The following is a 27,135-nucleotide window of genomic DNA, read 5'->3' on the forward strand; positions in this document are numbered from 1 at the left end:
CCTGAAGAGACTCAGGATTTAAAATGTTGGCTACACAATGCCTTATTCATGAACTACAATGAGAGGTTTAATTAAATTAAAGTCAGAAGATTTTATTTCTCATAAAATTAACACATAACTACATACAAAACTCACCAAATAGTAAGAGAGAAAAACAACAATCTACACACCACTATACAGTATACACATATACACATCAGCCTGGATTGTGGCTATATACATTTAACGGCCAGTGGAGGTGACCGGGGGAGTTTAGGTGATGAGGCCCAGGCGTTTCTTGATGAAGTGGGCCAACAGAACCTGTGGCCTCTGCTGGTATTCCTCTAGTACATCATGAGGGGTGGAGATCTGATCTCCGTCGAAGCGGTTCAACAAAGTCACACAGATGACAGCAGCTGGGGAGATCACATCAAACACAAGGACACTTTTCTGTGACTGCAAATCGACTGGTTACCACTTTCATTCATATTAGGGTTTTCGCCACTGGACAGAGGATTTAGACTTTTTTTTTTATAATACCTTTGATGCCACAGGCGTGACACATTGCTCCAAAGACTGTGGACTCCATCTCAATGTTCCTCACTCCACTGTTGTAGGCTTTCCTCAAGTACTCCAGTTTGTCTTCTGTGGAGAAGGAGCAGAGGGCTCCATCCAGTCGGCCCTGGCCTTGTGGGACACAACATTAAACAAGCTGGTTAGGCCAAAGCTAGGAAGCCAAAGAAACTATCTGAGTGTAGCTTTACCTTGGTGCTTTTGTGTAAATAGGTGATCAGGTTACCTTCGTAGAAGTCGTGTGTGCACATGGTGTTTCCGATGACGGTTGGAAAGTTGTTCAACTCAGAGGAGCACTGCAGCAGCTCCTTAGAAACACCCACATCCAGCTCGGTGCTCCTGATAATCACCTTACCCAGAACTACCTGCTCAAACTGGGGACGGAAGAAGCAGTCCACTGCCTTATCTGTGACCACTACTGTTCCTGGGGCCAGACCTGTAATGAGACACCAGTGGGATTGTTTAAAAAAACGGTGGTTCTCAACTAGCTGAAAATGGAACCGATTAAAACCAATGGCAGTCGGGAACTTTCAAGCCAATTACCCTTGAATAATATTTGTTTTGCAAATGGAAGCTTTAAATTCCAAGGTCACAAAAATGCCCAAATTATTTTAAAGGAGAATGCGGATGGGAGGGTGGGGGGTAGAATATGCTCTTACCAACTCCACCCGAGGTACCAATGCGGAAAAGGACGACATTGTGGCAGCGGGCATGATGCACCAGTTTGATGAGCTCATGAAGCATGATGGAGATTGACGGGCAACCCATACCATGCTGCAGAGACAACGGGAAGAATTTCACAATCAAAAAGACTTGTAAGATCCAGCATACTGGACAAGAATTGTCTGTTCACAAAGATGAGCCATGTTATACCAGCTGTTAAAAGGCCGGTGAGAGTCAAGTGAGATCATTATTTTATTAGAGAGACATATCCATTGTAAAATACTTACACTAATAGAAAGCACAGGTCCCACTTTGTACATTGAGTAGCGGTCGGTTCCCTCACAGATATCTGTGATATCATCTATGCTTCCGGGCAAGTCCAGCTCCTGGTGAATGAACTGGGCAAAGGACTTCATCCGATTTGCGCTGCCACCGACACACACAAACTACACAAGGGATAGGAAAACACCAGTGTAGCTTTTCATAATCGTCCGGTATTTGCAGTATTTTCTTTAGGCAACTTACACAAACCTTGATTTCTCCAAACATCTCAGGCAGGTTGTGGGTCTTGGTCCCCAGGTTTAAGTGATAGAGAATATCCTCTTCCATTGTATCCAAGTGAGGGTTCTTGACATGGACCTGGTCGGCTGTGTGGAAAACCTCATGCCTGTAATGACGTCGGTGGAGCTCATTATAAAATAAAAGTCAAATGGGCAGTGCTTCAGTTTGTCCTATTCTATAGGGTATTGTCTATGTTGTGTGAAGTCATGGTGCATATCCCACTTCCCTCAGTGTAAAGTCAGAGATCAACCAATGTTGAATCTAACTCCTATAATTGCATAGTTGAAGTTTCTTTAGTGCAGGACAAGACTAAGCCAGAGTATGATGAAGCAAGGTCAAAATAAAATACGCACTTGCTATATTCAGACTGGTCAGGGACAGTCACCATGTTGTTAAGTAAAATAGGTGCCATGGCTGTCATTCACTAGAACAGATAGAAAAACAATTATTATTTACAACCTAATTGATACAGTATGATGTAAATCCAGAATTAAATTATATTAACACAATGTTACACCCTCACGAGCAATGCATACCTCTCAGGTTGGAAATATTCTGTATTCTGAGTAGGATAATAATGTAATGTTGTGTGGTCTAGCAAATCCCAAATAAGTGTTGCCTCTTGTTCACCTGAAGGATTTTACGAAGTTGTTTGGTCTATTAAGAGGTTTTGTCTCGCTGGGACTAATATAGTGTTGACCTGTTACCTCACTCAGGAGTGATTGGTCAGGAAAGGAGGAGTGACGGTTGGTCACTCCCTCAGGAAAGTTAACTAATATCAACTTTGAAAAACATTGCCAACTTCAAAAAACAAAACAAATACTTGGCACAGATCCAAAGTAATGACTTGACAGTGCATTTCAGAAAAAAATAGAAAATACTCAGGTTTTGTAAACAAATTACAGCCAAGCTACTGAAAAACAGGAAAACGGTAAAAAGTCCCAAAAATGCAAACTGCAATGCAATAAATATATAAAGGGACATAACTATTCTGACGAGTTGAACACAATTGAGGGTTGTGTAATATCACACTCATGGGTTTCAGAATAGGTCTAGTTTTTCAACACAGATTTGAAAGCAATCAAGTGTCCAGAAATATTTGAGGATTTGTGTCAAAATACTGGAATACTAGATGTCACAATTTCAAAACAATTGTTGCAGACCTGACACATTCCTAATCCTTTGTTTGATATTAAGGGTTAAAGAAGTCTGATTATATTTGGGGGCCAGTAAGGAAAAGTATGAAAATGTATGCAATCACTATTGTCATTCACTAGATAAGCTAAGTTGCTAGATATTCACTTTGTAGTTTATGTAAATTGCATCTGTTGCATATTTATAATTTTGACATTGCTATATTATAACAAAGGAAAAGCCAAGGACATTATGTAAGAACAAGTCAATTCATAGACAGCACAGGTCACTGTAACAATCTGTCACATTAATACATACTGTATTGCTATGTCATTTGAAATGGTGACGAGAAATGGTCACTGAGCACAAAAACAGACTATTGTGAAATGCGAGTGTGAGAAAATAACTCATCCAGTTTCCATGCACAACAGATTTATTTAAAAAAACAAAAAAACTTTATAGCAACCATAATGAGGCACAAGAAATACATAACACTTTAAACACCAGGCATTTTTTAAAGGAGCCATTCTAAGCAATAGACACCTTTTAAAAGCAAACTATCACTCTGAAAACTACAACAACAAGAGATGAACAAGATCATGGCGTAACATATTACATTTGTTCTTATTAGTGTTACAGTGCAAATACAGTTTATTAGCAACAACTTCAGGCACAAAACAGAGTGAGTCTGTCAGCGCAAACTTACAGAATTAATTTTGGAATTGTGTATACTTCTTGGAACAAGCACACATAGGCTATTATACCAACATTAACTGCTTTAGTTGACATACATGTGGTAGTGAACAGGCAAAACCTGTGAACGAACGTTCTGGAAAACACTGATGAAGTAGGTTGTCCTCTACTACTTCTACTGTTTTCTACTCCTTGGATCCTGCTGGAAAATACAGTTACAATTTATATTAAACATGATCACAGATAACAATGCATTCATAATGCAAATCAGGACATGTCAAAAAGCATAGCAAGTTAATTTCTTGTCTTTTTAGTTGCTTTGTATCAATTATGTAGAACTTTACATTATTTGCTAAACATAAATCAATACATTGCTTCCTGGCTCGACTTTATATTATTTTAATGTTTTATTGTTAGTGAATGTGTCATGTGTTTCTAATCAATGAAGGATATTGCCAGCTGAAATCGGGTGACATTAAAGGTTAACGTTCAAAACCGGTAAGTGATAATACTAACTTGATGAATCAGAATTTGGCCCTTTCTTGTCCTCTAGATAGCCAAAGCTCAACAGCTTAGACATGTTTACTGGGGTCGAATTCTTTGATTCTTGAGACCTGCAAGAACAAAGGGTAAGCATTACAATCATACTGTGGGGGAAATTGGACCCTTAAACATTTTGATCCAGGGAAGTGTTAATCACAACCACAAAAAACTAATTGTTCAGCTGATGCTAATATTGACATGGTGAGAGAAAGTGTACTAAAACAACCATTGAATTTGGATCCTGAAAATACTACCTCTAAATGGAGATGTAAATAATTGTAGATAATGTTGTTATACCCCACAACAATTTAAACAATATTAAAAACCTGCCATAACACCCTGTAAATCATTAAGGTGCTTTTGTAATTGATTGACTGTGGTGGTTTGCAATCATGTGGTGTACTTTCAGTGTTTCCTGATTTTTATGAAATGTAACCTATAAATTGCATTGGTAAAATAATGTTTCCCAATTCCCAAGAATGGTAAGTGTTAAATAGCAGCTTTTCTGTATAAGAAGGGTGTGAACATATCCCAACAACAGATTCCGATGGGCGTATATGACTAGACTGTGGACTTAATATTGTCCTCTAATAGGAAATCAGAGGCATTTGTTGTAAACAGCTGGGTTTCTTTCAAGGACATCATTTGGTTAGGAGTTAACAGGACATTTTCACTGGACAGTTACTTGTCAACAAAAAACATTTGGTTACTGTAAGTCGTGTCACTGTCACACGTCATTGCCAAGCACTGAATGTAAAAAAAACCCCATTGGAAGTCATATCAGAATCAATGTTGGTCTTGGCGTCATTCCACCTTAAGCTGGGAATCATTTTGTTGATGTATTGGTGTGTGCACATGGTGCTTGTGAGGACAATTCTGAATATTCTTGTCTTTAAATCAGCATTGCATCTAGGGGCAGTAAGCATGTAGGCAGGCACGTATGGCATTGGCTGAATCACATAATGGGCTTTACCCCAGCATGGTGCAGGGATTTTGGGTAGTGTCATATTGTGTGAGTGACAGAAGGCCATATTCAGGATTACCACTGTGAACGTTATCTGCATATTTTGACTTTAAAAGCCTGCAGATTTAAAAAGTTTTATATTCATAGCCATTTGACACTAGCTTTGACTCTGGAATAATACAAAAGCCTTTCATCCAACATTGTTAGAAGCTATACATTGTTTAAAGACAATGGAAACAAAAAAGGATATAGAATAATAAATAATAAGGATGAGCTAATTGAATGAATCCAAAGCAGTGTTTAAATTTAAAATAGTTACATTTCTTTAGCCCCATCCATGGATAGCGGGGCTGCTGGGCTGAAACACAAATACACCAAGAGTGTAGCTTTAAATCAACACTTGTGCTTGGTAAATGTCCTGTAAGTCACTCAGGATAAGTCTGTCTGACTCAAATAGAAATTGATTTTTTTTTTACATTGTAATCTACTTTTCATGTTAAAAAAAATGTACACTGAAAGACACCATGTGCAAACTGGTTGAGTCAATGTTGACATTCAGTAAAATGTGTTGTTTTCCCACACAAGATTTCAACACAATGTTCTGTAGATTCAACCTATGTTTAAAGCTGACATTGCTGTGTTGGGGGGGGGGGGGCACTGCAAGCTCATGCATTTCTTGCAAACCAAAAACCCTATATAATAACAAAACTAGTCAAGAGAAGAAAATGGCTAATTTCATGGCTTATTTACTCTGAGTTTCTAGGTTTGTCCCAGATATAGCAAAGGACTAGCCTTCCATTATCTTAGTTTTTTTACCCAACCCCATTTTACTGTCAAAGCTTATGAAAGAAATTGCTTTTAGAATGATCACAAATGCTGTCAACAGTTTTTGAGTCTAGAAACACAACCCTGGTAAACTAGCGTCTATCACATTGTTTGTAACAGTCACAGAGTCCAATTTCATTAACAATCAATAGGCATAAAATACTGAAATCATGTGTGGTTACATTTTCAGAGTAGTAAATATATGACAGTTACACAGTCATGGTGCCTCAGCTGTCTGGAGAGAAACAACTCTGCAGTACTGTGCACATAAGTAGAGCATTGCCATCTTGTGGATATGAAGTGGAAACATGGATACTCACGCTTTCTTGAAGTTGCCTGCAGCTGCTTCTTCATTCTTTTCTGATGCTAAAGACAAGCTCTCCATCTGGCTGTTTGGAGATATCTGACGACCACAAACAAGTCATTTATTATCTGGTATCTCTGCAGGATCTAACAGAGAAATTAAAATTGATAGAACACAAGACCGAACTCACAGTACCTTGGGAAAGTATTCAGACCCCTCCACTTTTTCCACATTTTGTTGTGTTATTGACTGAGTTTATCATCCACTTTTCTTTTTCCATCAATCTACACAATATCCCAAAATGACAATGTAAACCATATTTCTAGAAATGTGCCAATTTAAGGAAAATAAAAAAATAAAATAAACTCTGTTTTGCACCAATGCATTCAGACCCCCTTATTCCCTTTTTGACTATGCCTCTACCATTTTTGCACATCTGGATTTAATCAATGTCTACCAAGAACTGCAATCTGTACATCTTCCACAGATGTCCAATGGGGCTCAAGCCCAGGATTTGGCTGGGCCACCCAAGGACATTCAAAGACTTCCCAAAGCCACTCCAGTATTGGTATGGCAGCATGCTTTGAGGCATTTCATGATGGAAGATGAATTGACACCTGCTGGAGAGTTTTTAATCGAAGACAACTCTGTATTTTTCTTAACATCCAGGCTTAATAGTTTGATTATGATCAGAGTCCTTCTTCTGGCCTGTCATATTCCTTTTACTCTGGCGTGCCTTCCACCAAACCACTGTACCATACAGGCCTAATTGATGGAGTGCTGAAGAGATGGTTGTCCTTGTGGCAGGTTCTGCCATGTCCGCAAAGAAACTCAGAAGCTCTGCTTTGGCAATTCCTTTGCTTGGTATTGCTCTGACATGCACCAAGAAGAGTGGGACCTAGTACAAACAGGTGTATGTTTTGTTTTTTTAAATCATGTCCAATCAATTGAGCCACTCCGGTCAAGTTCAAGACTAGAGACATCTTAGGCATGATCAGAAGACACAAGATTTGGACAGTCATTCAAAGGGTCTGAATTCTTATGTACACGAGATATTTCAGTTTTTCGTTTACAATAAATCGGCACAAATTAGGTTTTCGCTTTGTCATTAAGTGACACTGTTTGACAGATAGCAAAAAATGTAAATGTAATCAATAATAAGTCTATAACAAAACAAAATATGGTAAGAACCTTTCCAAAGACACTGCATTACAGCACAAGTATTAAAACTACTTGTCTACCTTTGAACATACTTGATCACTTTCTACTCTTGAATATGGATGGAAGTTCTGTGAAATACATTAGACATTCCTTTGTTGACACCCTTAGTTGTGCATCGTTCCATAAGTCTAGACGAAAGATAAACATAGCTGGGTTCTGCAAAAACACATTTTTCATCAACAAAGCCATGTATATAATCCTTATGCACCACTTACCTGACTGGGGTTTGAATGTGTCCCTTGCTATCAACAAACTTCAGTTCAAAGTTCCTATAGAACAGCTGGGCTAAGTGCTGCCACCATAAAAGAAACCTAATTATTTAAAAATATTTAAGTATGACTACCCGCGGGGAAACCATTTTTCTTGACTGCATGTCGTTGTACTGTACTTGTAATGACAACGTTGAATCTAATAAAATGTTTACAAGTTTGCTAAAGGCGAGCAACAGATTCATCCCCCTGACTGGTAAATAAGAGCCATTAGGTATTATACAGGATTAGGCATATGGGTTTGTTGATGAGAAACATGCTTTTGCCATATTCAACTATGTTTTCATTTTTGCCTCAAGCTATGATGTGCAACTATGGGAGTGGACAAGGGATTATCTGATAACAAGTAGGGCAACGATTCCATAATTGTGGTTGTAGTTACTCAACATGCATATCTGAATACTTACTTCACAATACATTATTTGATATGAAAGTAAAAGAACATTATATTGCTGACATGACACTGAAGTTATTATCCCATTCACCTTCTCTTTGTCATCAAAGTCCCTTTCCCAAGTTGACTTATTATCACTCCCAAAGGGAGCAGTACTTGTCATGTAGTTTTGGAAGCTTTCAGTTGGACTGGAAGAAAAAATGTTTAACAGAGTTTCATTACCAGAGCCAGGGTGGCTGTGTATAACAGTGTGCCACATGAGCTTTGCAAATGAAATGGTCACACCCATATTGAATTATTGATCAGGCCACACTCCCCCACACCCAGTAAACAGAAGCAAACATATCCTAAAATACATACTATTGACATAAACTGAACACCCACCTGTCTTAATCCCAAACAAATTTTACATTTTCACGATCAATGTTAATAACCCACCTTGGCCGAGCAAAGCAGACAAATTGAAAACCAATTGCATGCACAAATTATTTACATGTATTGTATTCATGTTGTCAATATTCTCATCTTCATTTGCTTTTCTTAGTTATAGGTTTACCTTGCTTGCTCTTGAGCTTTTGGAGATCCAGAAAACCAGTTAGGGGCTTTGTATGATGAGGCTGCATTTGGCTTGGTGTCCAAGTTGGTCTCCTCATGCCACAAGAGACCTGTAAATGATATGATACTTGGCTGGATATAATTTTACAGATAGCTACCTCGAAATGGTCTATTCAATTACACTCATCTCTGTTAGCCAGCTAGGTAGCTAGTACTCTTGCATTGTCATCCTATCTTTCCAATGATATGGATGGGGTGTGTGATTTTACTTAGATACACAAATAATTATACAGTCAGTAGCATTTCTAGCTATTTTGCTAAAACAGAATACAGTTGTACCCCTTTGTCCTCCTTGTTTGGCCAGTTTAGTATAAGCAGAGTCAGACTCATTTATTCCCGTCCGGCGCCCTTTACTCCTCTCCTCAGGACCATTGTTAGCATCTTCCGACAGACCAGGAATCTGGGAGGTCGGCGCAGCTTTTGTTGAATAATTATTCAAGCCTAAAAAAATAACAAATACATTGTTAAGCCTTACTTCAAATTGTTGCTAACGTTACGTCGTATTTCACCTACCTGGAACATATTGAGAGACTCGTTGGCATTATTGAGATACAACGTCACTACTAGCTAGCAGAAGCTAGCTACAGACGGTTAGTAGGGCAGGCCTTCATATCTTTCGCTACTAATTAGCTAGTTAGCTAATGATAGCTAGCTAGCTAAGTTAGTCAGCTTTCCACATTTGAAGACCCTATGTACTTGCCATTGTTGTTTTGACGGGGATCTGTTTCAGTGTTCATGTCTATTGTTTTCTTTCTGATGGAAAAAGAACGCAGTACAGTACATTCAGCATTGTCATCCTAGCGAACGCTGCTGGCGAAATAGCTAACATTTACTTGCTAACATTAGCTTAGCATTAAGGCGTTGCCAGCTAGCTGCTGTATGTTTTTTTTTTAGCACATGGATGCATTCAAGCGTAACGACGTCTGTAAGTGAACTGCAGAAGCTAAATATGCAATATGGTGTTCAAGCATCACTCCAAAACATTACTTACATGTTGTCCAGCTATACTACAGTTGCGAATGCGAACAGCGGCAAAAGAGCGTTGAGAAAACAGGGTATTGGTTTAGAGCTAGCTAGCAGCGAGTGACAAGACCGAAGGCACAAAACGTCCGACTGTTCCTAGCAAGACAGTGCGCAACGTACTGAGACTGTGCCCAAACTTTAGTTACTATGGAAACAGGTTGGGACCGTTTACATTTCGTTTTACGTTCCCAGTTATTGAAGCGGAACTGGCAATTTTAACAACATAAAATCTTATTTAAAAATGTTAAACTCCACACACCTTAACAATATGACGCCCTTTATAACAGTTACCTACAAGCGATCACCTAGATTATTTTCACGTTTCTACACCATACTGCTGGGGATGTTCCAAAGTGAAGTGATTCACATTTCTTTCAAACTCGAGAACCAAATGAAATGTCACCTGCATTCTAGTCGGGCCTCTGAATGGAGAAGCTACTGTATAGCTGTACCCACCAAAAACGATATGGGAAGACAAAAGGGTAGCTTAGCCTATCGCTATCTTTTGTTTTTAATCTGATGATAAATAGTTAGCAACCTCCAAAAATATATAATCTAGTATGGGTTGTTCAAGAGGGAACGGCTGTGGTGAATAATGGGAGCCGAGTCGCATTGGTGAAAGAAGCCGTTCATTTGGCAGATAATTTGAAAGTGTAATAGATTAATTGTATATCTACACTGCCGAATCAATAAAAAAAAAAAGTGTTTGTGTTCCACGTCCATTTTTCCAAAAGGGCAACGTCAGTAAAAAAATCTTTATCTAAAAATTAGGCCAGGTAAAATGTAACCTATTCGAATGTGCATTATACGCTCAAACATAATCATACTTTACCTTTTCACATTTACTTTGGAGATTTGCATTGGAGAAAATGTGGGGTTATTTTTAAGTATATTGAACAAAGATCCATTCAAAAAGAGCTGACTTTCAGGTGAAGGGTACCTGAAGCCACTGAGTTACAATCCCGTTTCCAAACAAGAAAAGGGACCAGGCAAGCCTAGTTGTGCCGGCCCATGAATGAAAGGGTTGAACGTGGTTGCCCTGGCTTGATTTGATCTGCTGATTCCTATGTGGTAGAATGTCTTTAACCATATAATCTATTTAAATACTGAGTGTTATTGCACATGATTTGTGTGTAGAGATGTGGTGGCAGTTTACTTCTGCATTGACATACCAATTAGTCAAAACTACAGTAATTCCCTAGATTAGCTAACATCCAAACCAACAACAGGTATAAAAGGGTTGCTCGCTACACAACATTCAACCTGTTAAATAAGGAGATTACTGTACAGTCGGTGGCTAGCTAGTAGCCATAAATATTGACTCCAATCACTCCATGGCAGGGTCATTTCTTTAAAAAACAATGACAGTTGATTAGCTAACCACTACGCTATGTAAATCGAAATCAATCAAAATCGAGAGCAACATTTTCATCCATCCATCCATCATCTTCCGCTTATCCGGGGCCGGGTCGCAGGGGCAGCAGTCTAAGCAGGGATGCCCAGACTTCCCTCTCCCCAGACACTTCCTCCAGCTCTTCCGGGGGGACACCGAGGCGTTCCCAGGCCAGCCGGGAGACATAGTCCCTCCAGCGTGTCCTAGGTCTTCCCCGGGGTCTCCTCCCGGTGGGACGGGACCGGAACACCTTCCCAGGAAGGCGTTCCGGAGGCATCCGAAACAGATGCCCAAGCCACCTCAGCTGACCCCTCTCGATGTGGAGGAGCAGCGGCTCTACTCCGAGCTCCTCCCGGGTGACCAAGCTCCTCACCCTAAGGGATCGCCCAGCCACCCTGCGGAGAAAGCTCATTTCGGCCGCCTGTATCCGGGATCTTGTCCTTTCACCATAGGTGAGAGTAGGAACGTAGATTGACCGGTAAATCGAGAGCTTCGCCTTGCGGCTCAGCTCTTTCTTCACCACGACAGGCCGATACATCGACCGCATTACTGCAGAAGCTGCACCGATCCGTCTGTCAATCTCCCGTTCCATCCTTCCCTCACTCGTGAACAAGACCCCATGATACTTAAACTCCTCCACTTGAGGCAGGCACTCTCCACCAACCTGAAGTGGGCAAGCCACCGTTTTCCGACTGAGGACCATGGCCTCGGATTTGGAGGTACTGATTTTCATCCCCACCGCTTCACACTCGGCTGCAAACTGTCCAAGTGCATGCTGAAGGTCTTGGCTTAAAGGGGCCAACACAACAACATCATCCACAAAGAGCAGAGACAAAATCGTGTGGTCCCCAAACCTGACACCCTCCGGCCCCTGGCTGCACCTAGAAATTCTGTCCATAAAAATTACGAACAGAACCGGTGACAAAGGGCAGCCCTGCCGGAGTCCAACATGCACAGGGAACAAGTCTGACTTACTGCTGGCAATGCGGACCAAGCTCCTGCTTCGGTCGTACAGGGCTCTGACAGCCCTTAGCAAAGGACCCAGGACCCATATTCCCCAAGCACCCTCCACAGGATGCCGCGAGGGACACAGTCGAATGCCTTTTCCAAATCCACAAAACACATGTGGATTGGTTGGGCAAACTCCCATGAACCCTCCATCACCCTGTAGAGGGTATAGAGCTGGTCCAGTGTTCCACGGCCTGGACGAAAACCACACTGTTCCTCCTGAATCCGAGGTTCTACTATCGGCCGTATTCTCCTCTCCAGTACCCTGGCATAGACTTTCCCGGGGAGGCTGAGAAGTGTGATCCCCCTATAGTTGGAACACACCCTCCGGTCCCCCTTCTTAAAAAGAGGGACCACCACCCCGGTCTGCCATCCCAGAGGCACTGTCCCAACTGCCACGCGATGTTGCACAGGCGTGTCAACCAAGACAGCCCCACAACATCCAGAGACTTGAGGTACTCAGGGCGGATCTCATCCACCCCCGGTGCCTTGCCACCGAGGAGTTTCTTGACCACCTCTGTGACTTCAGCCCGGGTGATGGACGAGTCCACCTCTGAGCCCTCATCCTATGCATCCTCAATGGAAGACGTGACGGCGGGATTGAGGAGATCCTCGAAGTACTCCTTCCACCGCCCAACGACATCCCCAGTTGAGGTCAACAGCTGCCCACCTCTACTGTAAACAGCGTTGGTAGGGCACTGTTTCCCTCTCCTGAGGCGCCGGATGGTTTGCCAGAATCTCTCTTCGAGGCTGGCCGATAGTCCTTCTCCATGGCCTCACCGAACTCCTCCCAGGCCCGAGTTTTTCCCTCCACAACCACCCGGGCTGCAGTCCGCTTGGCCTGTCGGTACCCGTCAGCTGCCTCAGGAGTCCCACAAGCCAACCAGGCCTGATAGGACTCCTTCTTCAGCTTGACAGCATCCCTTACTTCCGGTGTCCACCACCGGGTTCGGGGATTGCCGCCTCGACAGGCACCGGAGACCTTATGGCCACAGCTCCGAGCGGCTGCTTTGACAATGGCGGTGGAGAACATGGTCCACTCGGACTCAATATCTCCAGCCTCCCTCGGGAGTCAGTCGAAGCTCTGCCGGAGGTGGGAGTTAAAAATCTCTCTGACAGGAGACTCGGCCAGACGTTCCCAGCAGACCCTTACAGTACGCTTGGGCCTGCCGAGTCTGTCCAGCTTCCTCCCCCGCCATCGGATCCAGCTCACCACCAGGTGGTGATCAGTTGACAGCTCCGCCCCTCTCTTCACCCGAGTGTCCAAGACATACGGCCGCAGGTCAGATGAAACGACAACAAAGTCGATCATCGACCTGCGGCCTAGGGTGTCGTGGTGCCACGTGCACTGATGGACACACTTATGCTTGAACATGGTGTTCATTATGGACAAACTGTGACTAGCACAGAAATCCAATAACTGAACAACGCTCGGGTTCAGATCAGGGGGGCCGTTCCTCCCAATCACGCCCCTCCAGGTGTCACTGTCGTTGCCCACGTGGGCGTTGAAGTCCCCCAGTAGAACGATAGTGTCCCCAGTCGGAGCACTTTCCAGCACCCCTCCCAGAGACTCCAAGAAGGTCGGGTACTCTGCACTGCCGTTCGGCCCGTAGGCACCAACAACAGTGAGAGACCTATCCCCGACCCGTAGGCGCAGGGAAATGACCCTCTCGTTCACCAGGGTAAACTCCAACACATGGCGGCAGAGCTGGGGAGCTATAAGCAAACCCACACCAGCCCGCCGCCTCTCACCATGGGCAACTCCAGAGTGTTGAAGAGTCCATCCTCTCAAGGAGTGTGGTTCCAGAGCCCAAGCCGTGCGTAGAGGTGATCCCGACTATCTCTAGTCGGAACCTCTCAACCTCACGCACAATCTCAGGCTCCTTCCCCGCCAGCGAGGTGACATTCCACGTCCCTAGAGCTAGTTTCCGTGTCCAGGGATCGGGTTGTCTAGGCCCCTGCCTTCGACTGTCGCCCGATCCTGTTTGCCTTGGGAGACCCTACCAGGGGCATATAGCCCCAGACAACATAGCTCCTAGGGTCACTCGGGTACTCAAACCCCTCCACCACGTTAAGGTGGCAGTTCAAGGAGGAGAGCAACATTTTCATTATCAATGTATTTTGTCCATCGCAATATAACCTTAAACAGTTTTACTTTAGGCTTAACATAATGTAGCTATTTGTAGCCAGCAAAGTTTTATTCCAGAACAAATACTAATGCCTGATTTGTTTTGTCTTTGTCGAGGATTGAACACAGGTCAACTACGTGGCAGTCCACATCTTTAACCACTACGCTATTCAACAACACTTACTCACTCACTCAGTAAGAGACATTTAATCTTCTTGGCCAGGTCCTCTTACGCGGTCTGGCAAAAAGTTTTGATTCTGTTTAAAATGTAAAGAAAAACATAACGTGCACTTGGTGAAAGACTGCGCAGGTTAATAGTGCAACAACAATAATGTTTCTCAATATAAAATTGCAAAGAGTTTGGGGATCTCTTAATCTACAGTACATAATATTAAAAGATTCAGATAAAATCCAGAGAAATCTCTGTACGCAAGGTACAAGGCCGAAAACCAATACTGGATGGCCGTGATCTTCAGGCCCTCAGGCGGCAATGCGTTAAAAACAGATTGTGTAGAGGATATCACTGCATGGGCTCAGGAACACGTCACTGCATCCACAAATGCAAGTTAAAACTCTACCATGCAACTAAAAAATCATATATAATCAAGATCGAGAAATGCTGCCACCTTCTCTCGGCCTGAGCTAATTTAAGATGGACTGAAGCAAAGGGGAAAACTGTCCTTGTGGTTTGATTAATCAAAATTTGAAATTATTTTTGGGAATCATGGATGATGCATCCTCTGGGCTAAAGAGGAGAGGGACCATCCAGCTTCTTATCAATGCACAGTTCAAAAGCCAGCACCCATGATGGTATGGGGGTGCAATAGTACACAAAGCATGCTGACTTGCACATCTGTGAAATCACCATTAATGCACAATATGAACAATATGGCTCAGTGTGAACAATATATACAGATTTCGGAGCAACAAATGCTGCCATCCTGACGATGTGTTTTTCAGGGAAAGCCTTGATTATTTCAGCAAGAAAAGGCCAAACCATTTTCTGCACGTATTACAACAGCATGGTGTAGAAAAAGAGTTAGGGTGCTAAACTGGCCTGCCTGCAGTCCAGACCTGTCAAATATTTGGCACATTATGAAATGAAAAATACGACAAAGGAGACCCCAAAATTTGAGCAGCTGAATTCCAATATCAAGCAAGAATGGGAAAACAGTTCACGTTCAAAACTACAGGAGAAGGGTACAAAAGAATTTCCAAAGCATTAGATATACCATGGAACACAGTGAAGATAGGGGCCTCAGATAGGCAATTTTGGCACAAAACCTTCAGGCGTCCGTTAGAAAGCTGAAGATGAAGTTCACCTTTCAGCACGACAGTGACCCAAAGCACACATCCAAATCCACAAAAGCTTGGCTTCACCAGAAGAAGATAAACTTTTTGGAATAGCCCAGACCTGAATCCAATTGAACATCTGTGGGGTGATCTGAAGAGGGCTGTGCACAGGAGATGTCCTCGCAATCTGACAGATTTGGAGCACTTTTGCAAATATTGGCACGTCAAGATGTGCCATGCTAATAGACTCCTACCCAAAAAGACTGAGTGCTGTAATAAAATCAAAAGGTGCTTCAACAAAGGATTAGTTTGAGGGTGTGCACACTTATGCCACCAGGTAAATGTGAGTTTTAATTTTTTCCCCTCAAAGATTTCAGTTTGTTTTTCAATTGAATTGTTCACGTTATAGGTCACATTAAAGGTGGACAAAGTTCTGACATGATTTATCTTTGTCTCATTCTTTAACAATCTCAAGAACCTGGCATTTTAACAGGGGTGTCTTGACTTTATATCCACTGTACATATAAGGATGAATGATTTGCACATCATTGCATTCTATTTAAATTGTTTTACGCAGCGTCTCAATATTTTTGGAAATTAAGTTTTATTATAATCACTGCCCCCACTACTTTAAATATTGACAATCCCAGCCATAAGTTAACATTTTGTGGTAAAACATACTGAATCGTTTTACTGAAAAAGTGCACAATACCAAATTAATTGAGGCAGCAAAAGATGTAACAGTTTTTGATTTACAACCTGATATTTATTTGACTTAAAGCAGTGTATTGGTGTGATATCGATTTTTTCCTAAAATTGCATACATTTCTTAATCCAGCAATGCTTTAGTTCACGTGATTAAACTTCAGTCAGACAAAACCTATTTTTAAAACCATACAAACTCATAAAACCAGATTGTGGCATTTTAGGTATATTTCCTAAATAATATTTATATTGTCATATGCACTCACCTAAAGGATTATTAGGAACACCTTACTAATACTGTGTTTGACCCCCTTTCGCCTTCAGAACTGCCTTAATTCTATGTGGCATTGATTCAACAAGGTGCTGAAAGCATTCTTTAGAAATGTTGGCCACATGGTGGTCATAAAGGGATGGACATGGTCAGAAACAATGCTCAGGTAGGCCGTGGCATTTAAACGATGCCCAATTGGCACTAAGGGGCCTAAAGTGTGCCAAGAAAACATCCCCCACACCATTACACCACCACCAACAGCCTGCACAGTGGTAACAAGGCATGATGGATCCATGTTCTCATTCTGTTTACGCCAAAATCTGACTCTACCATCTGAATGTCTCAACAAAAATCGAGACTCATCAGACCAGGCCACATTCTTCCAGTCTTCAACTGTCCAATTTTGGTGAGCTCGTGCAAATTGTAGCCTCTTTTTCCTATTTGTAGTGGAGAGGAGTGGTACCCGCTGGGGTCTTCTGCTGTTGTAGCCCATCCGCCTCAAGGTTGTGCGTGTTGTGGCTTCACAAATGCTTTGCTGCATACCTCAGTTGTAACAAGTGGTTATTTCAGTCAAAGTTGCTCTTCTCAGCTTGAATCAGTCGGCCCATTCTCCTCTGACCTCTAGCATCAACAAGGCATTTTCGCCCACAGGACTGCCGCATACTGGATGTTTTTCCCTTTTCACACCATTCTTTGTAAACCCTAGAAATGGTTGTGCGTGAAAATCCCAGTAACTGAGCAGATTGTGAAATACTCAGACCGACCCGTCTGGCACCAACAACCATGCCACACTCAAAATTGCTTAAATCACCTTTCTTTCCCATTCTGACATTCAGTTTGGAGTTCAGGAAATTGTCTTGACCAGGACCACACCCCTAAATGCATTGAAGCAACTGCCATGTGATTGGTTGATTAGATAATTGCATTAATGAGAAATTGAACAGGTGTTCCTAATAATCCTTTAGGTGAGTGTATTATAAAGACTATCATGCATATTATAATGCATCCAATGATTGTACTTTTCAGAAAACTAACAAGCAAATTCATTTGAAATAGTTTTCAGTAATGTATTAATTTAAGAGTACAGAATGGGTATGGTATCTAATGTATAAAATACAGAACAGTACTTTAAATACTGTGGAAATGTATGTTTATGTCTATGATAACAATTAACTGTGATTTTACATTATAAGTGTATTGTAAATAGAATTATTATAATTTCATTTAATTGTAGAAATGACATTACTATTTTAAGCAATGTATGCTGCTAGCTAACAGCTAGCTAACTAAATTTGATACACTAACCATCAGCATAGTAATTGGAGGGCAGAAATGGGGAGTATCTAGGCCACTTTTTAGTAGACGAAAGCTCCCCAACATCGCCATCTGCTGCATATATACAGTAATAACCTTATTTGACGAAAAAGGTTGGTTTTTACAATTACCTTAGGCATGTGAAAAAGCCTGTGCAACACTGATTCATTATTTACTGTGGCAAGGTAGCGGAGACCATGAATAAAAAAATAAACATAATTCTGAAACAGTGAGGTTACGTAATATGTAACTATACTGGTGGTTAACTTTCATGTTCATTGATTAAAAAGTATGTAATTTTTCTGAATAACTAATTCAATAACTAAACGATGAAAACGATTTCCCACATATTGTTTTTAGTTTTAGTTTGCTGCACAAAACACCACCCTGACTGCTTGTTGCTTGACTTTTCCAAACTGGTCTTTTTACATAGCTCATGCAATGCTTGTTTAGTAGCAATAACATTTAATTTAATATTTTCCATATCATGACCACCTGTTTGCTTCTAATATGCGAGTGGTGTCACTCGCAATATCAGTGGTGTCAGTCCCAAGGAAAACACACATTAACATACTTAATTGCAGGTTCTTGCTCGACAATACTTGATCTATATACATGGAAAAAATAGTAATAGTACAAATAAATAAACAGCACAGTCATAGAGTTCTGGCAAAATTCAATTATTCCGTCTACTCCAGTTTCCATTACTATACACCACGGATTGATTTTCTTTCTTGAAATCAGAGTTGTTCAAGTTTTCCCGAGCCTGCCTATAAACAGACCAGCAGAGAGCAGTTGGTAATTGGGAAGAGTATGTAAATAAGCTATCTTAATGCAGTTTCACGAAGTGTTAACTTCTTGATTACCATGCACATTTGTTGTTTTTACGCATCAATCGTTTTACTTCGATTGAAGAGATTTGCATCGGAGGTACACTTTTTAATAATGTAAATGGCTGAAAAGGGCAATTGTCCGACCTTCCCGAGGTTAAGTGGTAAATTTTTCTGATTGATGCTCACGGGAACTACCAACGTTTATGAGTAGCCTACTGGAGTGGAACGAGCAGTGATGTAGTTTTGTAAGACGCTTTTTGTACTATCATAGTTTTACACAAAATGTACATAATAATGTAAAAACTATTTTCTATTCACAGAATATAAGCAGAAAGATTCAATACGAACTTCAACTATAGCTTTCTATGGAGGCGGAAAAGCCAAAAGCCCAGAAATGGCATAACGAAGCGCCGGGGCTGGGATGTAGGGTTTGCGCATTGCCTGAAGGTAGGGAGGGGAATCTCCCCTTGCTGCACCACAGGTAAGCACCACGGACTTGTAGCAGATTTAAGCTTCAACTGGAAGCCAGTGGAGTGAACGTAGGAGTAGGTGACTTACAAATTTGAAGAGCAGTTTCACAGGTTGGAATGGGTAAATTGTGACTGCGAGAATGATTGTCTTTTTGATCTTCTCGAACATAGGTAACTGCCTAGCTAGTGTTTCGACAATTCAAATGTATCATGTTTGCATAGGCTTTCAAACTGCAGACTGGTTTCACAAGCCCCAGGAATAATAATATCAGTATAAAGGCATCACCACACAATACCATCACCAGTAATTATACAATACACTTGTGCAGTTGTGCAGGTCTGATCGTATAGGTGAGTGCATGCATGAGTTTGTGGGCCCATTTGAGCAGTCAGTATAGGTGGACAGACGTCAGGTTTTCTGCAGTCTGATGGGTTGGAAACTGTATCAGAGCCTCTTAGTTTGAAATTCAATGCTTTGGCACAGTTCTTAACGGTCCAACAAATTGCAAATGAACAGCGCATAGCTGCATCCTTTATAATGCTGGAGGCTTTTGTCTGGAATTGTTTCTGGATGAGTGGAAGCATATCCCCAGTGATGTGCTTGGCTGTCTTCACCAGCCTACAAGGTGTTAATTCTCTCAACTGGGGTTCTCTCAACTATAACTGGGGTTATAGACTTAAAATTCCCTTTGAGGTGGTCATTTCAGTAGGACATGTGGGGACGTACATCATCCTGGAAGTCGACAGGTGGAACACTTATCTAAGACCGACAATAGCAAGGGAAAACGAACTTGTCGCAATCTGCCCCTCAGGGCAACTTACTGTCCCCTAGGCCTACTTACCAGCTAGGCTGGGAGCTATGTCATCCGCTGGGCAGGGAGCATGTATCCTTCATTGGTCCTTTGACGCAAACAGGAGACCAGAAAATAAAAAAGCTTGAAGGCTAGAAACCTGCATGAAAAGGAAATTGCAGGTGTACAACTGCACATGGTGTGTCAACCAAAGCCAAGTGTTCATGCTTGGTAAAAAAAAGACCAGAGGACTATTCCCATACCTGAGCACCAAGATTCTGATACCTACCACCTACACATATTAAGTGGTTGAAAATGGGTAGGGCTCCATATTCAAGGTCAACATTGAGAGGAAAAAACAGAAAAATGCCCTTTCCTCCTACACCTCCAGTCAAGCCTCTAAACTACAATGTGTTTGAGGAAATCAGTTTATTTAATAGTCTTGCTCCAACGACTGCAACAAATAAGGTGACGCTGTACCGCCACTGCATTTAGGATAAAGTAGCCATGGCACCAGGACGCATGCATTCTTATCATGTTTTTCTCTAAAAGGGTTCTGACAGGAACCAAAGAGTGTTCTTCATGAAGCATTCCAATTCAGAACCCCCTTGCTTTCCACAAATTTATGAAACGATCTTTGGAAATCTTTGTGCGACGACACAGAAAGAAATTTGAGCTTTCTTAAGCTACAATAAATTCTGAAGCAGTACATGATGAATACATTTTCTGATTGGGACAAGATCTCACCACAGTTACCCGTGCTGCTACCATGACAACAGACTTTGACCACTAGGGTAGTAGGGGGTAACCAGCTCCCTGGGCTAACTTGACCCCTCCCCCCATGTAATTCACAAAAATCACATATGGTGTGACCAAATTTTTTGCCCAACACTTTCCCTGGCTGCCACTGATCTTGCTTAACTAATAACGTTCTCTGTGTCATCACAACTTTTGGACATAAAGATTTCCAGATATGTTTCAATTAAGTTAGATCTATACATTTCTTATATACAAGTAGCCTTCAGATAAATAATCCACTTGTTTAGAGAGAACATTTTGAATACTTTTAAAATAAAGTAGTAATATGTTGGATGGGTGTATTGGGGTTAACTGGCCCCCAGTGGCTATTTACCCCTTTATGGTTATGCATGTCATTTGTACAATCACCAGATCAGTTTGTGCTTGCTAACTGTAATTAGTATTTGTTACAAAAAATCTATGCATAAAACAGATTAAATAGATTTTAAAACATTTGTAAAACCTTATTTCGGTAACTAGCCCCCCCCCGTTACCCTAGTTCAAAACTATAAATTGCATCCATTTAGTTCCCTTATAGTTTATTAGCCTAAGCCGAATCAACGTCCGCATACACCCCCCCACCCACCCCCCCAACATTTTCATTTTTGTGTCCGCAAGTAGGTAATGTTCTTGGGGGGGGGGGGGGGGGTTGCTTACCCCATCTTACCCTACTACAAACTTTGTTCTGAATAAAGTATTCAGCTAAAAGCCAAAACAGAGTAAATTAGATTCAGTTTTTACCTTGGTGAGGAATAATAATAATAATAATAATAATAATAACATACTTATATAGCGCCTTTCATAATACCCAAGGTCACTTAACAAATGAGGGGTGAGGGGGGACTTGGGGGTTAGGGATCAAAGGACTTATTGAAAATAAATGTTTTAAGGTGCTTTTTGAATATGGGCAAGGATGGGGCAGAGCGGATGTGGAGTGGTAGACTGTTCCACAGTTTTGGAGCATTGGCAGAGAAAGCCCTGTCTCAACCTGGTACGGGGGGTGTCCAGTAGGTCTTTGTCAGAGGACCGCAAGGAACGTGACTGTGTGTAGGGGTGGAGTAGTTCTGTGAGGTATTTAGGTGAAAGTCCATGGAGAGATTTGTAGGTAAGCAGGAGGATTTCATAGGTGCGAGACTTGACTGACAGCCAGTGGAGCTGTTTGAAAATGGGAGTAATATGCTGCCAGGGCTTTGTGTGGGTTAGAGTCTGCTGAGGGTCTTGGTGGAACATTGTGTATTGCAAAATGTGTAGCCATGTGATGTGTAATTCAATTGGCTTTAATAAGGTTTTACCTGTGATTTAATGAATTGCCTGTCTGGGTATATGATATTTTGTGTGTGTGTGTGTGTGTGTGTGTGTGTGTGTGTGTGTGTGTGTGTGTGTGTGTGTGTGTGTGTGTGTGTATATATATATATATATATATATATATATATACACTCACCTAAAGGATTATTAGGAACACCTGTTCAATTTCTCATTAATGCAATTATCTAATCAACCAATCACATGGCAGTTGCTTCAATGCATTTAGGGGTGTGGTCCTGGTCAAGACAATCTCCTGAACTCCAAACTGAATGTCAGAATGGGAAAGAAAGGTGATTTAAGCAATTTTGAGCGTGGCATGGTTGTTGGTGCCAGACGGGCCGGTCTGAGTATATAACAGTAACAATCTGCTCAGTTACTGGGATTTTCATGCACAACCATTTCTAGGGTTTACAAAGAATGGTGTGAAAAGGGAAAAACATCCAGTATGCCGCAGTCCTGTGGGCGAAAATGTCTTGTTGATGCTAGAGGTCAGAGGAGAATGGGCCGACTGATTCAAGCTGATAGAAGAGCAACTTTGACTGAAATAACCACTCGTTACAACCGAGGTATGCAGCAAAGCATTTGTGAAGCCACAACACGCACAACCTTGAGGCGGATGGGCTACAACAGCAGAAGACCCCACCGGGTACCACTCATCTCCACTACAAATGGGAAAAAGAGGCTACAATTGGCACGAGCTCACCAAAATTGGACAGTTGAAGACTGGAAGAATGTGGCCTGGTCTGATGAGTCTCGATTTCTGTTGAGACATTCAGATGGTAGAGTCAGAATTTGGCGTAAACAGAATGAGAACATGGATCCATCATGCCTTGTTACCACTGTGCAGGCTGGTGGTGGTGGTGTAATGGTGTGGGGGATGTTTTCTTGGCACACTTTAGGCCCCTTAGTGACAATTGGGCATCATTTAAATGCCACGGCCTACCTGAGCATTGTTTTTGACCATGTCCATCCCTTTATGACCACCATGTACCCATCCTCTGATGGCTACTTCCAGCAGGATAATGCACCATGTCACAAAGCTTGAATCATTTCAAATTGGTTTCTTGAACATGACAATGAGTTCACTGTACTGAAATGGCCCCCACAGTCACCAGATCTCAACCCAATAGAGCATCTTTGGGATGTGGTGGAACGGGAGCTTCGTGCCCTGGATGTGCATCCCACAAATCTCCATCAACTGCAAGATGCTATCCTATCAATATGGGCCAACATTTCTAAAGAATGCTTTCAGCACCTTGTTGAATCAATGCCACGTAGAATTAAGGCAGTTCTGAAGGCGAAAGGGGGTTAAACACAGTATTAGTATGGTGTTCCTAATAATCCTTTAGGTGAGTGTATATACACATACACAGTATCTCACAAAACTGAGTACACCCCTCACATTTTTTGTAAATATTTGATTGTATCTTTTTATGTGACAACACTGAAGAAATGACACATTGCTACAATGTAATGTAGTGAGTGTACAGCTTGTAGAACAGTGAAAACTGTGAATACTCCCACCACCACGCTTGACTGTAGGCACGAAACACTAAGTTTATCTTGGTCTCATCAGACCACAGGACATGGTTCCAGTAATCTATGCCCTTAGTCTGCTTGTCTTCAGCAAACTGTTTGCGGGCTTTCTTGTGCATACTCTTTAGAGGAGGCTTCCTTCTGGGAACACAGCCATGCAGACCAATTTGATGCAGTGTGCGGCATATGGTCTGACCACTGACAGGCTGACCCCCCACCCCTTCAACCTCTGCAGCAATGCTGGCAGCACTCATATGTCTATTTCCCCAAGACAACCTCTGGATATGACGCTGATCACGTGCACTCAACTTCTTTGGTCGACCATGGCAAGGCCTGTTCTGATTGGAACCTGTCCTGTGAAACTGCTGTATGGTCTTGGCTACTGTGCTGCAGCTCAGTTTCAAGGTCTTGGCAATCTTCTTATAGCCTAGGCCATCTTTATGAAGATCAACAATTCTTTTTTTCAGGTCCTCAGAGAGTTCTTGGCCATGAGGTGCCATGTTGAACTTCCAGTGACCAATATGAGAGAGTGTGAGAGCGATGACACCAAATTTAACACACCTGCTCCCCATTCACACCTGAGACCTTGTAACACTAACGAGTCACATTACAACGGGGAGGGAAAATTGCTAATTGGGCCCAATTTGGAAATTTTCACTTAGGGGTGTACTCACTTTATTTGCCAGCAGTTTAGACATTAATGGCTGTGTGTTGAGTTATTTTGAGTGGACAGCAAATTGACACTGTTATACAAGCTGTACACTCACTAATTTACATTGTAGCAAAGTGTCATTTCTTCTGTGTTGTCACATGAAAAGGTATAATCAAATATTTGCAAAAATGTGAGGGGTGTACTCACTTTTGTGAGATACTGTATGTATGTATGTATGTATGTATGTATGTATGTATGTATGTATGTATGTATGTATGTATGTATGTATGTATGTATGTATGTATGTATGTATGTATGTATGTATGTATGTATGTATGTATGTATGTATGTATATATATATATATATATATATATATATATATATATATATATATATATATATATATATATATATATATATATATATATATATATATATATATATATATATATATATATGTAGTAACGTTCAAAAGTTTGGGGACACTAAGAAATGTCCTTATTTTCCATGACAACATGCATGAACTGAGTTTGAATAGGAAATATAACAAAATGAATTGGAAATATAGTTATTGACAAAAATAGTTTTTAATTAAAATAATTGTCTAATTCAATCTTTTGTCAAATAATCCTCAATTTGCAGCAATTACAGCCATGCAGACATTTAGCATTCTAGTTGTCCATTTGTTTAGGTAATCTGAAGAGATTTCACCCCATGATTTCTGAAGCACATCCCACAAGTAGGATTGGCTTGACAGGCACTTTTGCGTACCATACGGACAAGCTTCTCCCACAGCTAAATTTGGTTGAGATCCAGTGACTGCACTGGCCACTCCATTATAGACAGAATACCATCTGACTCCTTCTCTCAGCTGACTGTCCTGTTGTAGAACGAAATTGGCTCCAATCAAGCGCAGTCCACAAGGTATGGCATGGCATTGCAAAATGGACTGATAGCTTTCCTTCTTCAAGATCACTTTTCGCCTGTACAAATCTCCCACTTTACCTCCACCAAAGCACCCCCAGACCATCACATTGCCTCCACAATGCTTGACAGATGGTGTCAAGCACTCCTGCAGCTTCTTTTCATTTGGTCTGTGCCTCACATATTTTCTTCTTTGTGATCCGAACACCACAAACTTTGATTTGTCAGTCCATAACACTTTTTTCCAATCTTCCTCTGTCCAGTGTCTCCCATCTGAATCTTTTCTATTTATTGGTCAGTCTGAGAAATGGGTTTTTCTTTGCAACTCTGCCTAGAAAGCCAGCATCCCGGATTCGCCTCTTCACTGTTGACGTTGAAACTTGTGTTTTGCGGGTACTATATAATGAAGCTGCCAGTTGTGGACCTATAACACGTCTGTTTTTAAACTAGACACTACTGTATTTGTCCACTTGCTCAGTTGTGCAACGCGGCCTCCCACTCCTTTTTCTATTCTGGTTAAAGACAGTTTGTTCTGTAGGAGGAGTAGTACACAGCGTTGTATGAGGTCTTTGGCCATTTCTTAGCAATTTCTCGCATGGAATAGCTTTAATTGTTCAGAACAAGAATAGACTGACAATTTTCAGAAGAGTGTTCTTTGATTCTGGCCATTTTGTGCCTGTAATTGAACCCATAATTATTTTTGCTCCAGATACTCAACTAGTCTAAAGAAGGCCAGCTTTATTGCTTCTTTAATCAGCACAACAGTTTACAAAAGGGTTTTGTAATTATCAATTAGCCTTTAAAATGATAAGCAGACACAATTTTCCATTTGAACACAGGAGTGATGGTTGCTAAAGATGGGCCTCTGCACGCCTATTTAGATATACCATAAAAAATCTGACGTTTCCAGCTAAAATTGTCTTTTACAACATAGTAGTGCATATTAAGTATATTTGCATGTGTATATCTGTATATATGTTTATGTATATAAAAGCCTCTGCTGTCAAAACATAACCAAATTACTTAAACAGACAGTCTTAACCAGTTTAAATTCAAATTGCTATGGAAATTATAATGCAAACTAAGATATATCCAGCATGTTATTCTCTCTGTAATGTAAACACGACCGTAGATTTATAGTTCGATTTATAATAATTTCCATATCATTTGAATTTACACTGACATGAGACATACTAAGCAGGATTGTAGCCGTTCATCTCAGAAAAATCGAGTAATAGTATACGCACTGCATAGAAACGTGATACAGTTCCGAAAGAATAGTGTCCACACATGCAAACCCCCTGTGAGTTTTCGCGAAAATCTATCGAACATCTGGCGCACGTTACCTAAGAAGGTTGCGTCTCGAGCTATCAGATATCTGTAAGTTTACACAACAAAACAATCTAGCAAGTGTTATTCAACATGTTTTGGAAAAGGTAGCAAAATGTAGAAAATGATGACAGTGAAAATACTGTCTCGGTTTACACCCAAAGCACATATTTTTCATCTGCACCATTAAAGTAATTCCATAAGCAGGGAAACTTTATTTGGGGGAATGCTAAATCCACCATTTTTAGATACCTGTACAAGCTATCCTTGGTGCTTGCAGGCTAAATAAACTAGAGCATTGTCATTAGCAAAATTATGTGACTATAGGCTATTTACACACTTGACTTTGTTCATATGTCTTGTCTTGACGTGTCTTGCAAATCGAGTTTAGTGAATGTGCTAGTATGTTTATAAACATTACTAATTAATCATGTCGATGTAGGCTTTCTTCTTTAATTACAAATAGCAGAGCTCTCTTACCGCTAGTGTTGACAGATTGTTGAGACAGTAAACAGCATACAACCCTATTTGAAAATCAACCCGTCCAAGCCCATTTTTGCCCGCACACATGCATTGAAAATAGGCAAGCTGTGCTAGAACCCCCCCCCCTAATTTTAGGATGC

General features: G+C 41.3%; 2 protein-coding genes across 7 annotated transcripts; both read right to left on the reverse strand.

Annotated features, from left to right (window-relative positions):
* Positions 1–71: 71 nt before the first annotated feature.
* On the reverse strand, positions 72–2,451 carry upp2 (uridine phosphorylase 2). The gene is made up of 8 exons (XM_010890813.4): positions 2,313–2,451; positions 2,130–2,200; positions 1,747–1,882; positions 1,503–1,661; positions 1,212–1,326; positions 779–988; positions 520–666; positions 72–395 (listed from the first exon to the last, which is right to left on the reverse strand). The coding sequence occupies exons 2-8, from the start codon at positions 2,195–2,197 to the stop codon at positions 253–255; spliced, it is 978 nt and encodes a 325-aa protein (XP_010889115.1). The 5' UTR covers positions 2,198–2,200; positions 2,313–2,451; the 3' UTR covers positions 72–252.
* An 874-nt stretch (positions 2,452–3,325) lies between these two features.
* On the reverse strand, positions 3,326–27,080 carry LOC105022432 (uncharacterized protein C7orf57). Of its 6 annotated transcripts, none has more exons than XM_020054474.3 (9): positions 26,993–27,080; positions 9,439–9,491; positions 9,018–9,179; positions 8,680–8,788; positions 8,215–8,311; positions 6,256–6,338; positions 5,430–5,468; positions 4,120–4,217; positions 3,326–3,805 (listed from the first exon to the last, which is right to left on the reverse strand). In XM_020054474.3, the coding sequence occupies exons 2-9, from the start codon at positions 9,473–9,475 to the stop codon at positions 3,789–3,791; spliced, it is 642 nt and encodes a 213-aa protein (XP_019910033.1). In that variant the 5' UTR covers positions 9,476–9,491; positions 26,993–27,080; the 3' UTR covers positions 3,326–3,788.
* Between the last annotated feature and the right edge of the window lie 55 nt (positions 27,081–27,135).

This window comes from Esox lucius, chromosome 16 (genome assembly GCF_011004845.1).
Source record: "Esox lucius isolate fEsoLuc1 chromosome 16, fEsoLuc1.pri, whole genome shotgun sequence".
Lineage (NCBI taxonomy): Eukaryota > Metazoa > Chordata > Actinopteri > Esociformes > Esocidae > Esox > Esox lucius.